This window comes from Conger conger, chromosome 3 (genome assembly GCF_963514075.1).
Source record: "Conger conger chromosome 3, fConCon1.1, whole genome shotgun sequence".
NCBI lineage: Eukaryota > Metazoa > Chordata > Actinopteri > Anguilliformes > Congridae > Conger > Conger conger.
Window position 1 is genome coordinate 78708534 of NC_083762.1, and position 19529 is coordinate 78728062.

Genomic DNA, 19529 nt, shown 5'->3' on the forward strand with positions numbered 1-19529 from the left:
AAACTGCAATGTCCATGAAAGAGGTGGGATAGATGGTGAAGTTTCCCCGTTTCCAAATTAATTGCTAGACTGAGCATTGCAAAGGAGGCATTTTCATTATTCATCATTGTGTTTCAGTCTGTCGTATTTTTGCAGCTATTTGTCACAGGGCTAATAAGAAAAACTGAAGATTGAATACCCAAAATTAAATGTATTTACATCGAATGGCTGTCTGAAAACTCAGAAGAAACAGTCAATTACAGGAAAAGCAGCTGTTGGAAGAACAGGGTAAATACGGCACTGCGTTCTTACCCGAAACATCGAATGTGCAGCGTGACCCTTGAATAGAGGTTCACAGGACAGACAGCTCTAATACTGAAAGGTCAGTGTCCAGCACTGCTTAAAGTGCCTTTTTAATTAATATGATTTATACCTAGACCAGCAGGTGAGGCGAATTCCTATCCAAATAATGACTTTAATAAAACAATTAAGAGCCGAGGCTGGATTAAAACCAGTCGACCGTGCAGCCCCCCATAACTCAACCTGCCAAGCCATATGCTCGCCTCCTCCAGCACTTTGGTCCTGGGGAACCGATTCAAACTGTAAAAAGTTCCAGCGATGCATTATGCATGATCAGATGAGCAATATGCTACATCGCACCGTTTTTTTTCCTAAAGGACAAACTGAAGTCAAAGCTAGAGAAAGGAGGCAGTCCTACCGCCGTAATTATTTTAAATGTGCCATGAATCTAAGTCGGTATCCTTTTCATTGCACACTTAAATCCTTGGTGAGCTACTGGCTTTGTATCATTTAAAAAAGGTACTTCATTTAATGTTAATCTGCTGGCATTTAGCAGATGCTTTTATTCAGAGTAACTTACAATTCAAACAGAAGTGCTTAGAGAATACACTCATATGTAAATGACCCTTGATGTGGGTTCACTGTGGAAATCAATGATGTAAGTGCTGTTCTTCTCAGCAGTGTCCTGAAAAGAATCAGCTAGCCTATGGTTAACAGGCTCAACCGTTGCGCAGGTGCGACAGGTAACAGGTGCTCTCGGTCTTACGTCTCACCTGTAGGGGGGAGTCAGCGCTACGGGAGAGCAGGAAGTGTTTGCTCTTCTCCGGATCCAGGAGCAGGTCCCCCGCAGAGAGACCGAGGATCCGGGAGTGGAGTTTCTGTAAGAGAACATACACCGGCCGTCAAAAAGAGACCCTTACGAAGAGTCAGAGACAGCCCGAACAGCCCCCTATGAATGCTAATGCTGATGTGGCTGTCACATGTCATAAACGGATGTTCTACCCTTGGTGACTGCTGGGTGAGCACTTATGTCCACGCTAATTACCACACTACATACTCTCATAGTAAACCCTGATGACCACACTACATACTCTCATAGTAAACCCTGATGACCACAGTGCATTCTCTCATAGTAAACCCTGATGACCACACTACATACTCTCATAGAAAACCCTGATGACCACAGTGCATTCTCTCATAGCAAACCCTGATGACCACACTACATACTCTCATAGTAAACCCTGATGACCACAGAGCATTCTCTCATAGTAAACCCTGATGACCACAGTGCATTCTCTCATAGTAAACCCTGATGACCACAGAGCATTCTCTCATAGTAAACCCTGATGACCACACTACATACTCTCATAGTAAACCCTGATGACCACAGTGCATGCTCTCATAGTAAACCCTGATGACCACAGAGCATTCTCTCATAGTAAACCCTGATGACCACAGAGCATTCTCTCATAGTAAACCCTGATGACCACACTACATACTCTCATAGTAAACCCTTATGACCACACTACATACTCTCATAGCAAACCCTGATGACCACAGTTGATTCTCTCATAGCAAACCCTGATGACCACACCACATCCTCTGATGATCCATCCTGATCATTTCAGACTAAACCCTTCATTAGACTCCCTGCATGATGCTAAAGGTCTACGTCTGCTCAATGCTGTCGGACACGCAAAGCAGCAAAACAAACGGTCAATAATGGAAAACAACCTGAATCAATACCTCCCACAAGACATCAAATATGAGTAATGTGGTATTCATCTTGAAAATTAGTCGTCTAAATGTCACAAAACACATCTGTATTAATTATCTCGCCGATAAGCACTGGAACATACTTCACACTGAGTGAAAAGGGGCAACATGGCTCAGGCAGTAAGAGCAGTCGTCTGGCAGTCGGAGGGTTGCCGGTTCGATCCCCCGCCCGGGCTGTGTCGAAGTGTCCCTGAGCAAGACACCTAACCCTGAAATGCTCCTGACGAGCTGGTCGGCGCCTTGCATGGCAGCCAATCGCCGTCTGTGTCTGTGTCTGTGTGTGAGTGTGTGTATGAATGGGTGAACGAGAAGCATCAATTGTACAGTGCTTTGGATAAAGGCGTGATATAAATGCCAACCATTTACCAAAAGGACGTGCCAGTAAAACGCTTAGACATGAACGTATACAGTACAACACAGTGTGCTATACTGCACTGCAAATAAAAATCATATTATTTTTTAAGTTGTCTGTATTACATTGCATGTCATTTGGCAGATGCTCTTATCCAGAGTGACTTACAGTTGATTTAGACTAAGCAGGAGACAATCGTCCCCTGGAGCAATGCAGGGTTAAGGGCCTTGCTCAAAGGCTGTGCGGATCTTATTGTGGCTACCACTACGCTACAGGTCGCCCGTATTGTGGCACAAGCCTCACAAAAACACCATCAAAATAAATAAATAAATAAAAATTACATTGGCCCCATGCAGGGCTTTTCCAGCTAGGAGTTGAACTGGAAGGCATTAATGTCATCAGTCAGGAATAATTAATGCGAACAGACAGTAATTGCATTGGGGGCCTGGGGATTCCTAAAAAAAAAAGAGAAAGTATTCGCCCATTATTTAACAATGTAGTCCATCCTTTGTTTAGGGTCTACTTGGGAAGGGTTTCTAACCAAATGCAATCAGTGGATTGTAAAACCAATTTTTTTTTTCATTTGCTTAGTCTCAGATCTTCTTAACTGTAGAAATGATAAAACTCTTGGATTACAACACACCATTGGCCACCAAGGGGAATTTCAGCATTATTTTGGAGAATCGTTGTTGTCCACTCACCCCCCCCCCGTCCCCCTCCGTCCCCCTTTCCCCCCACCCCCCACCTTTTCATATCTAATGCACTTTGAAAGAACCGTAAAGCCAACGGTGAGTCCCTTCATTCATTTTCACGACACAAGCTGTCTGATATGGCCACGTCTACTTTGCAATATTGAAATGAAAGTCACCTTAACAATAACTGTGTATAAAATACATACAGTACGCAGTTCAGTCCACACAAAAAAAACCCCACGTCTATGTTAATAAGCTGGCAGCAGCACACCTGGCAATACACAAAACGCGTACTAATGAGACCTGCGCTCACCTCAACCACTGTACTTCAAGTGCTTATCTCCAATAACCCGACTCATTAGGGCTAGTTAGGATGTCTTTTCGCGGAGCTGGGCAAATTTAACAATGCACTTTGTTCAGGGTATTTTTAGTGTACTGTAGCAGAACCTCGTCCAGTTATTGCAAGTGCACTTATGAGGCTCACGGGCACTGGATTACTCCAGTTAAAGAAAAAAAAAGGCAAGCTAAGAGATTTGAACAGCTTTGGGCACGTATATAGATAATGGAAGAGTTATTATGTTATTTTCTTTCGCACGGAAAACACTTCTTCGCTGCTGGCTTTTCCCACAGCCTTTGAGCGGGGGGGAAACAGAGATAAGCTGAAGTGCTGAAGCACTGCTCAAGGTGCCTTCCTGCGTCCGTACGCCGAACACTCTTCCCCCGTTAAGCCGCACGAGATGGCGCGTTCATTTGAGTCCTTAACGCGAGGCCATTTAACGCGGGTGCCATTTTACATCGCACGTTTTTGACGCACAGCTGTCTTATGTGAGGCCAAACTGTGTGGGGGGAAAAAAACTGCTACCGCTAACTACCAACACTTCCACTGTTACTGCTACAACGGCCATTAACGATAACAACAGTAACAGCTATTCTCCTTTAACATTAAATGATGGTCATTATGAATTACGTGATCATATTCTTCTTAAAAAGAGAGCACTGTTCAACACAGTGGCCAGAGTTAAACATAATGACAACGAGGCGTCTTCTGAAGGTCAGGGGTCAGAGCCAGGGACATGGCCGCATGTGCGTGGGTGGTGGTCTGCAGGGCTTATCTCAAATGAGCCCAGCCATCCAAATCCTCTCCACAGACCGCAGGAGGGCAGGAGAAACGGCTGAGGGGGCAACAGAAGGGTGTGATGGGGGGTGTAAAGGGTGAGGAGGCAACAGAAGGGTGAGACAGGGGGGTGCAAAGGGTGAGGGGGTAACAGAAGGGTATGATGGGGTGGAAAGGGTGAGGGGGTAACAGAAGGGTATGACAGGGGGGTATAAAGGGTGAGGGGGTAACAGAAGGGTGTGATGGGGTGGAAAGGGTGAGGGGGTAACAGAAGGGTATGATGGGGTGGAAAGGGTGAGGGGGCAACAGAAGGGTGAGACAGGGGGGTGTAAAGGGTGAGGGGGTAACAGAAGGGTGTGATGGGCTGTAAAGGGTGAGGGGGCAACAGAAGGGTGTGATGGGGGGTGTAAAGGGTGAGGGGGTAACAGAAGGGTGTGATGGGGTGGAAAGGGTGAGGGGGCAACAGAAGGGTGTGATGGGGGCTGTAAAGGGTGAGGGGGTAACAGAAGGGTGTGATGGGGTGGAAAGGGTGAGGGGGCAACAGAAGGGTGAGACAGGGGGCTGTAAAGGGTGAGGGGGCAACAGAAGGGTGTGATGGGGGGTGTAAAGGGTGAGGGGGTAACAGAAGGGTGTGATGGGGTGGAAAGGGTGAGGGGGCAACAGAAGGGTATGATGGGGTGGAAAGGGTGAGGGGGTAACAGAAGGGTGTGATGGGGTGGAAAGGGTGAGGGGGCAACAGAAGGGTATGATGGGGTGGAAAGGGTGAGGGGGTAACAGAAGGGTGTGATGGGGTGGAAAGGGTGAGGGGGCAACAGAAGGGTGAGACAGGGAGGTAGAAAGGGGCGGCCCTCCATAAAGGATGGACATGAGCGGAAACGCTGATCGGACAGAACCGGAGCTCGGGGAGAACCGGAGAACCTGGATCAATGGGACGATTGCCTCCACTCCCACCACCGCCAGGACTATTTCAGCCCCACCACAGCGTGCCACGGTCCAGAGGGGCCTCGGTGCATTGCCACGGCAAATGGACAGGGCTGTTCAGGCTACAGTAACACTGTGTTAACCTTACAACATCAACGCCGTTTTATATAAAACAATAATATTAAGACCATTACCATAAGTCCTCTCTATAAGAGTTATGGTCATTTTCAATGTAATGATACATAATCATGATTATTATAATGATCCCTAGAACTTTTTTTATAGGGAAACAGGAAGATCCCTGCCACAAGGTTTTCTTGAATATTTTTAAGATTGTGTATTTCATTAAGTTGAAGACCAACAGGACTGTTCTTTAGGGATATTATCCCTAAATCAAACACTTCCATGGCTTTGCCAGTCAGTGAGACAGCAGAAAAGAAAATGTAAATCAGGCACCTGTGATCATGACAGGTGTTGAGCGGAGTAATACACGTGCAAACATAAGCCAAACATTACACTAAAAATAAAATGTCGTACACACATATTTCTGGATAATAAATAAGATGAAAACAAGTTTAATTTACTATCTCCCTCATAGAATACATGTGTGCCGGATTTCTCTTCAAACTTAATTTCTTATTACATTTTCCCCACATTGCGTGATTTTTTATTTATTATTTATATGGAGAAATAAGGGAGATAAACTATTTATCATGGGTAGATTTTCCCTTTTCTAAAAGCAAAACCCTACAAAAAAAAACTATAAAAAATGCATGCAACCAGATTAGAAAAATCAGTTTTAAAAAATGCTGTTTTTTTTAATGTATATATACCCAGTACATACACAGCATATACTGGGATTATGAGGAATTTGTAAATATTAAATCTCTGTGATTCATGAGTGTGATCCAGCAGTGAGAAACAAACACTTAAGGACCTAACTACCTCGTCTGGTCCTACCGTTCTGAATCAATTCTGAAAGATTATACAAATCATTTCAGAAGGCAATGTTATTTCAACTGCAGTAACACGTCACTCCTATTCAGAGTAAGTTAAGAGATTCCTGACGCAGGTAGAACCATCATTTCGGCTATTTATCTCAAGGCCAGAGATTGTGGTTTTTGCGGAAATTTCATATATCCGAGAATGCCAAAGGAAGGGTTTTATAAATCATTTCTACTGTGGAATAATGGATTATGCTATAGAAATATGGAACTAATATGCTCCAAGACATTATTCACCTAAAGAAGACCGCCGTCCATCTTCTAAAGCAAGACCTCTCAGTTTTATTCTTGATTTATAAAATGAATGAAGACTACTTATATTTGTATGTCCTCCCTAATACAACCTTCATGAACTGAATAATCATTTCTCTCAAAACGGCAGAAATACAGTAGACTGCTACAGAAGGAGAAAGGCTCCTCTTTGGGGGGGGAACCCTTTTCAGCTTTTCACGGAAGCCAGTGTGGTAGGTGCAAAAGCTGTGAAACCTTCAAGGATGATCCATTTTGTTCAAGGAACCCTTGAACTCGATTGGGTTCTCCGTGACAGGGTTGGCCAACCCTGCTACCGGAGATCTATTGGTTTTCACTTGAACCCTAGCAAAGCACACCCGAATCAAGAGCTAGAGATCTCCTTCAGCTGCTAATCAGTCAAAACCGGTGTGCCAAATTAGGGTTTAATTGAACACCCGCGGGATGGTAGATCTCCAGAAACCAGGTTGGGCAGCCCTGCTCTATGGAGACACAGTGGAACCTTATGGAACCATTTTGAGAGTGTTTAAATCTGGGGCAGGCCATCTTTGGGCGCAAGCAGAATCTGGGCAGAGGAAGAAAGGTTTTGAATGTGTACAGCGGTGAAAAACCCCGCACCCCCTTTCTCTCCAGTCAGCCGCACGGGGATGCGCCCCCCAGTTTTGATAGACAGGTAAGCCCGCCTCCGGGCTGAGAGCTGCCCTCATTGGATGTTAGCAACTGGGAGCGATGAAAAACAGAAATCATTGACAATCTGTCCTGGGACACTCGCAGATATCAGATCAGATTTTCTTTGCTTCGAGCCAGCCATGAGGGTAATTACATAAGGAAGACACAGCTGCCCCAGCAAGTGCAGAGAAGTAAAGTGCAAGGGCAAGAAACAGAAGAGAAAAGGACACCATTGTGCAGACCCAACATGACTCGATATGAGATCAATGTTGTCCATTGAAGCACTTAGCGCTTGATTGCCTCCCACCAGCTATTCAAACTAAATTGGTTTCTGTCGGTAATTTTAGTCTACAGCACTTATGGTTTCAGCTAAAAGGATAAATCACAAAAAGACTTTAAATCCATTATTTACTCGCATAGACAATGGCTGAAATCACCAAACAAGTGTGTATTAAACCTCTGGTGTTAAAGAAAGCATATAAATTTTAAAAATCATTTAAAAAACCCTTTTAATAAAGCTGTAGTTATTCAAAGCATGGACCTTTGTACAAGTGTTTTACAATGAAATTAAAAGAGCCAAGCACAATCAAAACAGGAAATTCCACACAGTAGCGTGTAACAGTTTAATACTTGGGAACCTAATGTGATCTCTGGGCATTAAAATGCTTGTAAAATCAGTAAGGTCAACTACAATTTATACACAAAAAATATATACAAATCAATATAATCTTAATATCTGCACTATAATGTAAATGTATGTCTTTACTTCACAAGGGAAGACAATAAAAGTAAAGTAAAATGGTTAGGAGATACAGCACATCCTTTTATCGAATCTGTAATCAGTGAGGAAGGAGTACTCATTGAAGCTTTGGGGCGAACCACACTATTAAAAAACGGGCACGACGGCAACACAAAAGTCAGCGGCACTTTGGCAACACCAGAGAAAAGGCTTGTAAACATGATTATAAAATACAAGCGGAAAAACATTTTTTTTTTAGAAAGCTACCTTGGTCCCTTTCCAAAAGCAAAGTGTACAGTCTGCGGTTTGGATAATAATGCACCATCTGTGTATGAATAGAGTGGCCATTTTAGGGCCCGGGGGGACCGTGCCAGCCGTACTCTTTAGTTTCCCACATGGCACAGGAGCTGCTAATGTGGCGATGGACCTTCTGGTCACACAAAGGCACATCATATCATGGAGCACACCACCAGACCTTCTCAGCAGCCCCCTCCGATGTCACCAACAAAGGCTCGGCAGGGCAGGGCGGGGAAGGAAGGAAGGACCCACAGATGACAAACAGCCCTCAGAAAGGGCTTTAGGCACCAATATAAACAGGCGGGGGTTTCCTGCCCACATTCGATTAAAAGGACAGGGATGGGGTTTGGTTATGCAAACGCTTTCACGCTAACAAAACCCTGAACACAGTCGCACTCAATTAAAGGCAATTTTGCATCCTCTTGATTTTCCACAAATTTTATATGAATGGAAAATGGGATCACAGTCTTTTCACACCACGGCGAGTGAAAGAAGAGTCTGATTAGGAACCGGGACTCCAAGCACAGAGAGAATGGACCCAATCCCACTCAGTTAATCAACAGCGGGTAAAGCAGAGTGTGTCTGTGTGTGCGCGCGCGTGTGTCTGTGTGTACGGGGTGGGGGGGGGGGGGGGGGGGGCATACAAACGTAACTGTAGTAGAATCTGCAGTGAATTTCTTTAGTTTCACAGTTTTAAAAAGAGCCAATGTCGGAGCTCAGTATTTACAGATAGACAGGCTGTTAAACAAGAGGTCAGAGGAGCACAAGGATACTCCGCGTAGGGAAGTGAATGGCTTCTGCGTGGCATCGTAAGTGTGTTTATTCAGGGCTCTCCGGATGTCACGCTAATCCTTTATACTTCGGTCCAAGTGTCTCATTAATTGGGCAATGTGTGTGTGTGTGTGTGTGTGTGTGCGCGTGTGTGTGTGTGCGTGTCTGGCGGTCAAATAAGACGAAAAGAAGAAACGACCATGAGGCACAGGCGAATGGTGAGCTATCTCTGCTTCGCGGCCGGGAGGTGGTGCGGATTTTCGTCCTGCTGTCCGGACGGCTGACGGCTCAGTTTTCCCGCCGTCCGTCGTCTTCCTCCTGGATGAGTGACCGCTGGCAGCGGCCCGACGCTTCGGCCCCTCGAGGTCCGACACCTCAGAGCGCGCCTCGGGTCAAACCGCACCGCCGTACGAGAGCGTCAGACTGCCCCGCTCCCCGCAGCACAGAGTCAAACCAGCACAGAGTCAAACCAGCCCGGAGTCAAACCAGCACAGAGTCAAACCAGCCCGGAGTCAAACCAGCCCAGAGTCAAACCAGCCCAGAGTCAAACCAGCACAGAGTCAAACCAGCCCGGAGTCAAACCAGCCCGGAGTCAAACCAGCACAGAGTCAGACCAGCCCGGAGTCAAACCAGCCCGGAGTCAAACCAGCACAGAGTCAGACCAGCCCGGAGTCAAACCAGCACAGAGTCAGACCAGCCCGGAGTCAAACCAGCCCGGAGTCAAACCAGCACAGAGTCAAACCAGCCTGGAGTCAGACCAGCACAGAGTCAGACCAGCCCGGAGTCAAACCAGCCCGGAGTCAAACCAGCCCGGAGTCAAACCAGCACAGAGTCAAACCAGCCCGGAGTCAGACCAGCACAGAGTCAGACCAGCCCGGAGTCAAACCAGCCCGGAGTCAAACCAGCACAGAGTCAGACCAGCCCGGAGTCAAACCAGCACAGAGTCAAACCAGCCCGGAGTTAGACTGCCCCGCTCCCCGCAGCACAGAGTCAAACCAGCACAGAGTCAAACCAGCCCGGAGTCAAACCAGCACAGAGTCAAACCAGCCCGGAGTCAAACAAGCCCAGAGTCAAACCAGCCCAGAGTCAAACCAGCCAGGAGTCAGACTGCCCCGCTCCCCGCAGCACAGAGTCAAAGCAGCACAGAGTCAAAGCTCTCTGTCTGTGTACACATCCCGCTACACGCAGCAGAGTCAAAGCAGCACGGAGTCAAAGCTCACCGTCTGTGTACGCATCCAGTCTGCACACAGCACAGAGTCAAAGCTCTCTGTGTACACATCCCGCTGCACGCAGCACAGAGTCAAAGCAGCACGGAGTCAAAGCTCACCGTCTGTGTACGCATCCAGTCTGCACACAGCACAGAGTCAAAGCTCTCTGTGTACACATCATGCTGCACGCAGCACGGAGTCAAAGCTCACTTAATCGCAGAAACTCAAGATGTCCTGAGGGCCACGGATAAATTTAATGACTTGGGCTGCCTCTGTGCCTGCACCGGTGGGCAGAGTAGAAATGAGACGCTCACACAGAAAGTAATTAATATGGCCACCATATTTCTGCAGAGAAAGACAAAGCTGACTGAAATTTGAACGCAAAATACTCACACGATGAGATGAAACTAAAATAAAACACATTTCTTGTAATGTACATAATATTCTACTGTGTATATAAATAATAAAACTATAAACATCCACAAGTTGGTAAAAATACTGAATCGACATTACATTGTATTACAAGTATAAGCTCACGATAAAATTATTCATACTGAACAGTAAACATTTGATTACTGGTGTTCCTATACTAGTTGGCTAAGCTTGGCAACATACTGCATCACTAACACAACAGAGCAGAATTGAGAAATGGTTACTCTAGCAACTACATGAACATTTTCACCTGCCTCCATTCTCCACAAGTCGGTGACGAATTTTGTCAGAACGGTCAAAAGATTTGGAAACCTCATTACAAATTAATTGCATAACTGCCAATCCGATTTGAAAAGCAATTTATTGCCATGGTACAAATGAAGGACAGCTCACTCTGGTGCATTATGGGAATACGCAGGATCACTTTAATGGATATTGGTCAGAAGAGTTTGGTAGCAGTACATTTTGTCATATATGCCACTTTTGAGACATGGTGGCTAGATGCTGTGGTCTAGATCACTGTATTTTGGCTTCAACAAGTAATCTCCCAAAAAGCCTAAATTTTCATGTTTTCATGTTTTTTCCTGGAAAAAGTTTCATTTAGTTTAGGATTCAGAAAAAAAAATTAAACAAATGAAAGTTACATAAAAGCTTTGCAAGAACTACTCGAAGACCAAAGAAGAGCAAGGAGTGCTGCACAATCCACTATCACCTGACCTCAACCCCACTGAACATTTATGGGGGCACTTGAAGACGGACAAAATCCATTAAAGATGCTCTTTGGAACATTGGCAAATAATGCTGGGATAACATGAAACATCAGGTTTTGCACAAATGTGTGGAGTCCAAGACAGATCGAGTACACACTGCCATTAAAGCAAAAGGGGGACAAACCAAATACTAAGAAATTCAGAAATTCATGTACATTCTTCAAAGATTCTACTTTTCACTCAAATTGTTATGCTGATAAAATGAGAAAAGAGTATAAAATAGACATATTTTAACTAGTGCTCTTAGACCCCACTGTACATGCATAAATATTCGGCATTCTTATCCTGCCACATCCTATTACACGCAAATATAAAAGTTTAAACAACAGGGGGAGTAGTTTGCCAATTTCTCAAAGTCTAAATTGATATAGTCCTTATTTCATAAACGTTCATATGAATTTCTGAGTCTTGGAAATGCACATTATGCTAACACGTCGTCCTGAGACTATATTACAGCTACAAGGAGGGAAACATGAGAGCGCCCTTTGCTATTCACAGAGACATAACACACCTCCGGGTGTGCTTGCGTGAACACAGAGCGAATACTCTCCAGTCATTTTCAGCTCCTGGTACGGTCTTTCAAGACTCAAAACCGTAACCATTATACCGCGAAAAATGTAACTCCATCGTAACAATCTCCCCAAGTAAATACAGTTACGATACTTTGCTTCCACTTCCAGTGTAATTAAAATGAATGTGTCTTCCGCCCGTCATCTCACGCCGGTAATGTCTTCCCCTGATTACAGCGGCGATGTTGTACTGGTCAATGGACCAGACCCAGTCTAACGAATGGCCTCTATCGATTTCAGATTTAAGTCGTCTCCGTGGGCCACGCGGGACCCATCTCATTAGGAGCAGCGCCCTGATTACGGGGGCGCTTTGAGACGCAGCGTAGCCGCACCGACGCGCCCCCAGCCCCGCTGGAACCGAGAGAGCGTTCCTGCGGCTCGGAACGGCTCCCGCCGCAAAGCGATGAGCTGCCCTGACATCCAATCAGCTCCGCGTCCCGCCCAGTTGGCTTCTGGGGGTTCCGTGCGCGGGGACTCGGTCCACATGCATCGCCCGGAATGATTGATGGAGCCATTCTCACTGCATATTCCTCCGGATATATTTTTGCTCTCGGATTTCTTTGGCAATAGTCGCAAAGTACTTCATAGCACCGAAGTAGGCCGACTTCTTAACATCGGGTAGGGAATGGGCTAATATCACTTAACCACGGCAAAACATGTTGACAGAAAAGTGGAAATTGTAAATAGGGAATATGGGGTTACTGAAGCAGGCAAGCAGGCATGATGAGAGAACATATGCTGTTAATAACACGTCTCCCAATCCGACGTGCAGTATGCGTTCAGTTTAAATAATGAAAATGAAAGTGTGTTCATGCTACGGAGGTGAATAAAAATCATTATATGAAATAGCACCCTCACACAGGGATGTCCAAACGAGTTCAGTTACCCAAATTAAATTAAAGATCAGGAAGTATTCATGAAACTGAATCTAAGTTCTCCTGAATAAAAATGAAGTTGTTCTGCTCCATTCTACTCTGTCCAATTAGCCCGTCAGAAGGAGTGTAAGCAAGGCCTGATGTCACAATGTCACATGGTCTGATGTCACACTGACAGCAGCCAATTATGGCCTGATGTCACAATGACAGCAGCCAATCATGGTCTGATGTCACAATGACAGCAGCCAATCATGGTTTGATGTCACAATGACAGCAGCTAATCATGGTCTGATGTCACAATGACAGCAGCCAATCATGGTCTGATGTCACAATGACAGCAGCCAATCATGGCCTGACGTCACAATGACATCAGCCAATTAGGGCTGTGCAGGGGAAGTCCCTGCCAGCAGAACAGTTCTCCCTTACATGTCCTGTAGAGTAGCGGTTAGGGTAAATGACTGGGACACGCAAGGTCGGCGGTTCTAATCACGGTGTAGCCACAATAAGATCTGCACAGCTGTTGGGCCCTTGAGCAAGGCCCTTGACCCTGCATTGCTCCAGGGGAGGATTGTCTCCGGCTTAGTCTAATCAACTGTATGTCACTCTGGATAAGAGCGTCTGCCAAATGCCAATAATGTAATGTAATGTTATACACTGTGCATACCAGAAAAGGCACACAGTAATGAACTAGTTATTACAGTCCAACAATATAAGAACTACATTTGGTAATAAGTACCAAACTATCTATTAAACATTTTTTTAAACATGATCAACAGTACCATAAGTACAGCTATATTCTGCAAGGATTGGTATTCTACCCATGTCATGGATGTGCCTAAGGGCCAACCACCCCCCAAAACTGTCACACAAGTCAGTGTGTTTTCCTGTCAGCCTTTCAGTACCCAACAACAAAGGAACGCAGTCAACAGGGAGAACGAGAGGAGGAAAACAACGGCAGCAGAGTTACTGTCCTCCAATCCTCCCCCAGCAGGGAGAACCGGGCGGGAAACAACACGGTGCCTTCCCCCAGCTCACAGCCAGTCTGGGCCTCCATTTGATCAAGGCAGCAGTCACCACTGGACCACAGACAAGGAGGTTTGGAAACATTCATTGAAGCCAGGCGGCCATATTGTGTGTGGAACTGGGTTGGGTGAAGATCTGAGCTAGAATGAGCTTATAATGTTGTGTTGGGCAGCTCAGGGAAATTGCCCCAACCAGTTTCTTAGATACCATCAAGCTGTATTTGGCTTAATATTAGATTAGGCCAGTCCCTGGACTGGAACAAATAGAGCATAGGGCACAAATCTCAGAGCTCAGAGCGAAAGTGCATATTTGTATCATTGGTTTGCTTTAAAATATGCTCAAATCTTACAAGTGATTGCACCAGGTGCAACATTACATTAAAGCATGTCTGCTGTGTGTGTATATGTGAGTGTGTACGTGTGTGTGTGCGTGCATGTGTGTGCGTGTATGCATACACATAAGTGTCTGTGTGTGTGTGCACGTGCGTGTGTGTGTTTGTGTGTGCATGAACGTGAACGCACGTCTCTGTGTGTGAGTGAAAACTGTATGTGTGTGTGCTTACGCGCGTGTGTGTGTGTACACGCACGTACGCATAAGCATTTGACCGTGTTTGCATGCGTGCACGTGCGTGTGTGTCTCTCTGCGTGTTTATTTTTCTTAAATTGCCTGCAGTAAGCCAAGCTACCAATGGAATCTACAAAACAATTTACGATTCATTTCTAACGATATTACCAGAGTCAGAACTCGTAATGGAAGCAGTCCTACATACTCCAGAGAGAGAGAGAGAGAGAGAGAGAGAGAGAGTTTCCCAAAATACAAGATGGTAGACCGGTACCCCGGAGGTGCTTCAAAGAGTTATAGCAGACATTTGGAATCAATCATAATCACAGATAATAACACACTGGCAGGGCAAATATCATAAAGTGGAATTGCAGTTGAGGCCCTGGGCTAAACGGCTCGAAACTCATCAAGCTGTAATCGCTGAGGCTGCCTACATGTTGGATGTTTTTTCAGCAGAGTATCTTCCCTAGCAGCGGAATGGAGGGAGGAGCACCTCCAGCTTCCCAGCATGCATAGCGTGAGACCTGAAACTGATCGTCCCATCTGAGCCTGCCTGGACCCCCGGGGCGTAATCCTCACACTATGTTTAGGTCAGGATCGGCCCCCCGTGCCACCGATCCAGGATAAGGATCGCTAAACCAAATCCTAAAACAAAGATTTTGTTTTATCTGAAGCTGATCCACCGTTCCCAGATTCCCTTCCCTTAATTACAGTACCACAGCACAAAGTGGGAGCAGGTCAGGACAGAGGAGTTATAAAATGATAATGCTTTCCATTACAGATGCAGGAGCCAATGGCAAATCCTGCATGGTGCCTCAACAGTGACTAATTACCTGGCCCCTTCGCTGGCCAATAACGGTGGAGCAAAGATAATTACTGCAGACTACAATGGGGTTCCCCCGGAACGCACGCCCCTAGCGAGGTTACAGGAAGTAAATATACATGGTTCGCTTAAATAATACATTTTCAAGCACTCGAGGTTTTGAATAAAATTGAAATACATTTTTAGGCACCAAAAATGCCTGAGAATTAATTCGCTTGAATTAAACCGGCACAATAGTTTAACCAAGGACACGACCACTGCAGGTCTGACTGGACAGGTTTGACCTTCTGCGGAACGACTGCAGGTTTGCATCCGGGATGGTGTGAGTCAAGCAGGTTTACACCAGTACATGAACTGACACAGAGACGGTGTGAGTGGTGTGTGAACTGACACAGAGACGTGTGAGTGGTAAGTGAACTGACACAGAGACGGTGTGAGTGGTAAGTGAACTGACACAGAGAAGGTGTGAGTGGTAAGTGAACTGACACAGAGACGGTGTGAGTGGTAAGTGAACTGACACAGAGAAGGTGTGAGTGGTAAGTGAACTGACACAGAGACGGTGTGAGTGGTGTGTGAACTGACACAGAGACGGTGTGAGGTAAGTGAACTGACACAGAGACGTGTGAGTGGTAAGTGAACTGACACAGAGACGGTGTGAGTGGTAAGTGAACTGACACAGAGACGGTGTGAGTGGTAAGTGAACTGACACAGAGAAGGTGTGAGTGGTAAGTGAACTGACACAGAGACGGTGTGAGTGGTGTGTGAACTGACACAGAGACGGTGTGAGTGGTAAGTGAACTGACACAGAGACGTGTGAGTGGTAAGTGAACTGACACAGAGACGGTGTGAGTGGTAAGTGAACTGACACAGAGACGGTGTGAGTGGTAAGTGAACTGACACAGAGACGGTGTGAGTGGTAAGTGAACTGACACAGAGACGGTGTGAGTGGTAAGTGAACTGACACAGAGATGGTGTGAGTGGTGCGTGAACTGACACAGAGACGGTGTGAGTGGTGTGTGAACTGACACAGAGACGTGTGAGTGGTGTGTGAACTGACACAGAGACGGTGTGAGTGGTGTGTGAACTGACACAGAGACGTGTGAGTGGTGTGTGAACTGACACAGAGACGGTGTGAGTGGTAAGTGAACTGACACAGAGACGGTGTGAGTGGTAAGTGAACTGACACAGAGACGGTGTGAGTGGTAAGTGAACTGACACAGAGACGGTGTGAGTGGTAAGTGAACTGACACAGAGACGGTGTGAGTGGTAAGTGAACTGACACAGAGACGTGTGAGTGGTAAGTGAACTGACACAGAGAAGGTGTGAGTGGTAAGTGAACTGACACAGAGACGTGTGAGTGGTGTGTGAACTGACACAGAGACGGTGTGAGTGGTAAGTGAACTGACACAGAGACGGTGTGAGTGGTAAGTGAACTGACACAGAGACGGTGTGAGTGGTAAGTGAACTGACACAGAGACGGTGTGAGTGGTAAGTGAACTGACACAGAGACGGTGTGAGTGGTAAGTGAACTGACACAGGGGCGGTGTGAGTGGTGTGTGAACTGACACAGAGACGTGTGAGTGGTGTGTGAACTGACACAGAGACGTGTGAGTGGTAAGTGAACTGACACAGAGACGGTGTGAGTGGTGTGTGAACTGACACAGAGACGGTGTGAGTGGTGTGTGAACTGACACAGAGACGTGTGAGTGGTAAGTGAACTGACACAGAGACGTGTGAGTGGTACGTGAACTGACACAGAGACGGTGTGAGTGGTAAGTGAACTGACACAGAGACAGTGTGAGTGGTGTGGGCTCGGACAGCGTGTCTGCTCTCGGGGGCTGTGCGGTCGGCTCTGGGACGAGTCTGGCGGATGGCGAGGGAATCCAGACGTACCTGGAGGAGGAGGTCAGAGGTCGGCCTGACGCGCTGCTGGAACAGGAAGCTGAGGGCCCGGTTCTGCTGCTCCAGGTCGAACACTCGCGTCCGTAGTCTCAGACACTCCTCTCTCAGATCCTGAGGGGACAGGACAGCGATGAATAACAGTCTCCCGCCGCAGATTCACACGGAAAAAAAACTCGCCTACATTTTCCAACAAAACGCTACACATATTTTTACTCATTAAATTAACAGGGCGTTGCATGCGCAGTCAACCTAACCTATTAACCTTTAAATAAATTAATAGAATAAATAACAGGCTATGTTTATACATTTCATAGTGGCCTATTTCAAACCAACCTACATAAAGAAGTTAAACAGTCTTCAGCACCATCAATTTCAAGTTTTATACTCACAATTAAAAAGTATGTTTTAACATTTTTGTGAAAATAGTGTTTTCATTCATAACAATAGGCACACCTTTTGAGTAAGCAGGGCCTGCACAACCTGATTGGCGACCTGAAAAAAGAGAAAGGGTCAAAGGTCATTTTATTCTGCTTGATTTACGCCCACTCGCGGTGAGAAGCAGCAGAGCTCCACAGGTTTCTCATGGCTGTATAACGCTGTGCCATCTGCGCTAACGGGCTAGCGCCGTACACAGCGCACCTCATTACACTTAATGGCAAACAGCAACGAAACAGCCATTTCGATAGCGTAACTAGTTCAGTCATTGAAACTCTCGCCATCAATGTAAGCCAACCCACAGCTCAGAAACATACTGTACTGTAGCATACAGCACATAAGCGCTACGTAAGAGGCTTCCTTACATGGCCTCTTAATTCAGGACATGATTCCTGTTTTGGGAGGAAATGTGTTGATGATGTGTATCAGTGATGTTTACACTGATACACAGAGTGGTAAATGGTTGGCATTTATATAGCAAAGCGCTGTACAATTGATGCTTCTCATTCACCCATTCATACACACACTCACACACCAACGGCGATTGGCTGCCATGCAAGGCACCGACCAGCTCGTCAGGAGCATTTTGGGGGTTAGGTGTCTTGCTCAGGGACACTTCCACACAGCCCGGGCGGGGGATCGAACCGGCAACCCTCCGACTGCCAGACGACTGCTCTTACCGCCTCAGCCATGTCGCCCCTACACAGCACATATTAGGCACGGGACTACACTGCCTGTACCATGCATCTACACAATAATATATGACAGTAATGTAATTAATAAATCCCAAGTAAGCATCCAGTTAAAAAAAGCATCATCAGAAAGAAAAATGTTTGTTTAGGACTCTGAACTCTGGACGATGAAATTCCCAAGAATAAACCAACCCCTTGTCTTGCCGATCTTTGAGAAGTTTCATTACATTACATTACATTATTGGCATTTGGCAGACGCTGTTATCCAGAGCGACGTACAGTTGATTAGACCAAGCAGGAGACAATCCTCCCCTGGATCAATGCAGGGCCTTGCTCAAGGGACCAGTTGTGTTTTTGTTGCAGTTTAATTGTGTTTTGATCCTGTATTGACGAACGGCCATGCCAGGAAGATAAGACGGGGATGTGCCCACTGCAGAATACAGTGACGAAGCTCAGCTGTCAGTCTTTTTGGTCAAGATTCTGTGGGTGACCACAGGGATTGATCAGTGTTTCAAACAGTTGAAGACTGCATTAGTTTCACACATTATAGAGTCAGAAGGAATTAAGTGAAGATACAGTATTTTATATAGTGAACAATAGATTTATTTAATAACAGTCTTTTCTATGTGGCTATGCAGTATTACCCGCTAAAGAACATTAAACAATACTCTTGGGAATTCTCTGTCCAAAAAAGTCCCTGCGCTGTCAGATAACTCATACACTGAACTCTGCAGCATCAATCCCTGAACGTATTATCTTCTTTTGCAATTGCTCAATTGTTCTGAACATCGTGTTGTTATTGTTTGTGTGTGTGTGTGTGTGTGTGTGTGTGTGTGTGCGTGTGTGTATGTGTGTGTGAGAGAGACTGCGTGTGTGAGTGTGTATGTGTGTGAGTGTGTGAGTGTGTGTGTGTTTGCATGCTGAAGAGTGAGTGAATGTCTATTCCCACTGCAAAAACCGAAGCATCTCATACCGTAAGCAAATGTACACTTTCAAAATAGTCCTGCCACGTAGGCCCCATGAGACACTGTGCCACTTCTGCACTATATTGTACACAAATAAACAGCTATACTGTTCACCAGCAGGAACTTTGGGGCCCTGTTTTCCACAACGTGTGTGGGGAGCCAAGCTGAGAGACAGCGTACCAATAAAGTGCGTGTGCTTTGCTAAAAATAATCTTCCGCTGAGGTGTTTCTCCTTATTTTCACCTTGTAGCTGAAATAAATGACATACAGTATACATTAAAAACCAATCTCAGCTAAGATACTATTTTATAAATAAGTTGTGAGATGAATTTGTATTAAATTTAAATTGCCCTTTAATGAGTTTGTCCCCACTTTGATGACACAGAAGAAAGAACCACAGCATTAAGACTA

General features: G+C 45.8%; 1 protein-coding gene across 1 annotated transcript in view; it reads right to left on the minus strand.

Moving 5' to 3' along the window:
* LOC133123651 (nck-associated protein 5-like) overlaps nucleotides 1–19529 on the minus strand; it is a 122548-nt gene that overhangs the window by 36177 nt on the left and 66842 nt on the right. Inside the window, exons 7-9 of the mRNA XM_061234129.1 lie at nucleotides 17480–17518; nucleotides 17018–17137; nucleotides 1053–1157 (exon numbers count right to left, since the gene is read on the minus strand). Of these exons, the coding sequence (XP_061090113.1) occupies nucleotides 1053–1157; nucleotides 17018–17137; nucleotides 17480–17518 (264 nt within the window). The remainder of the gene's footprint in view (nucleotides 1–1052; nucleotides 1158–17017; nucleotides 17138–17479; nucleotides 17519–19529) is intronic.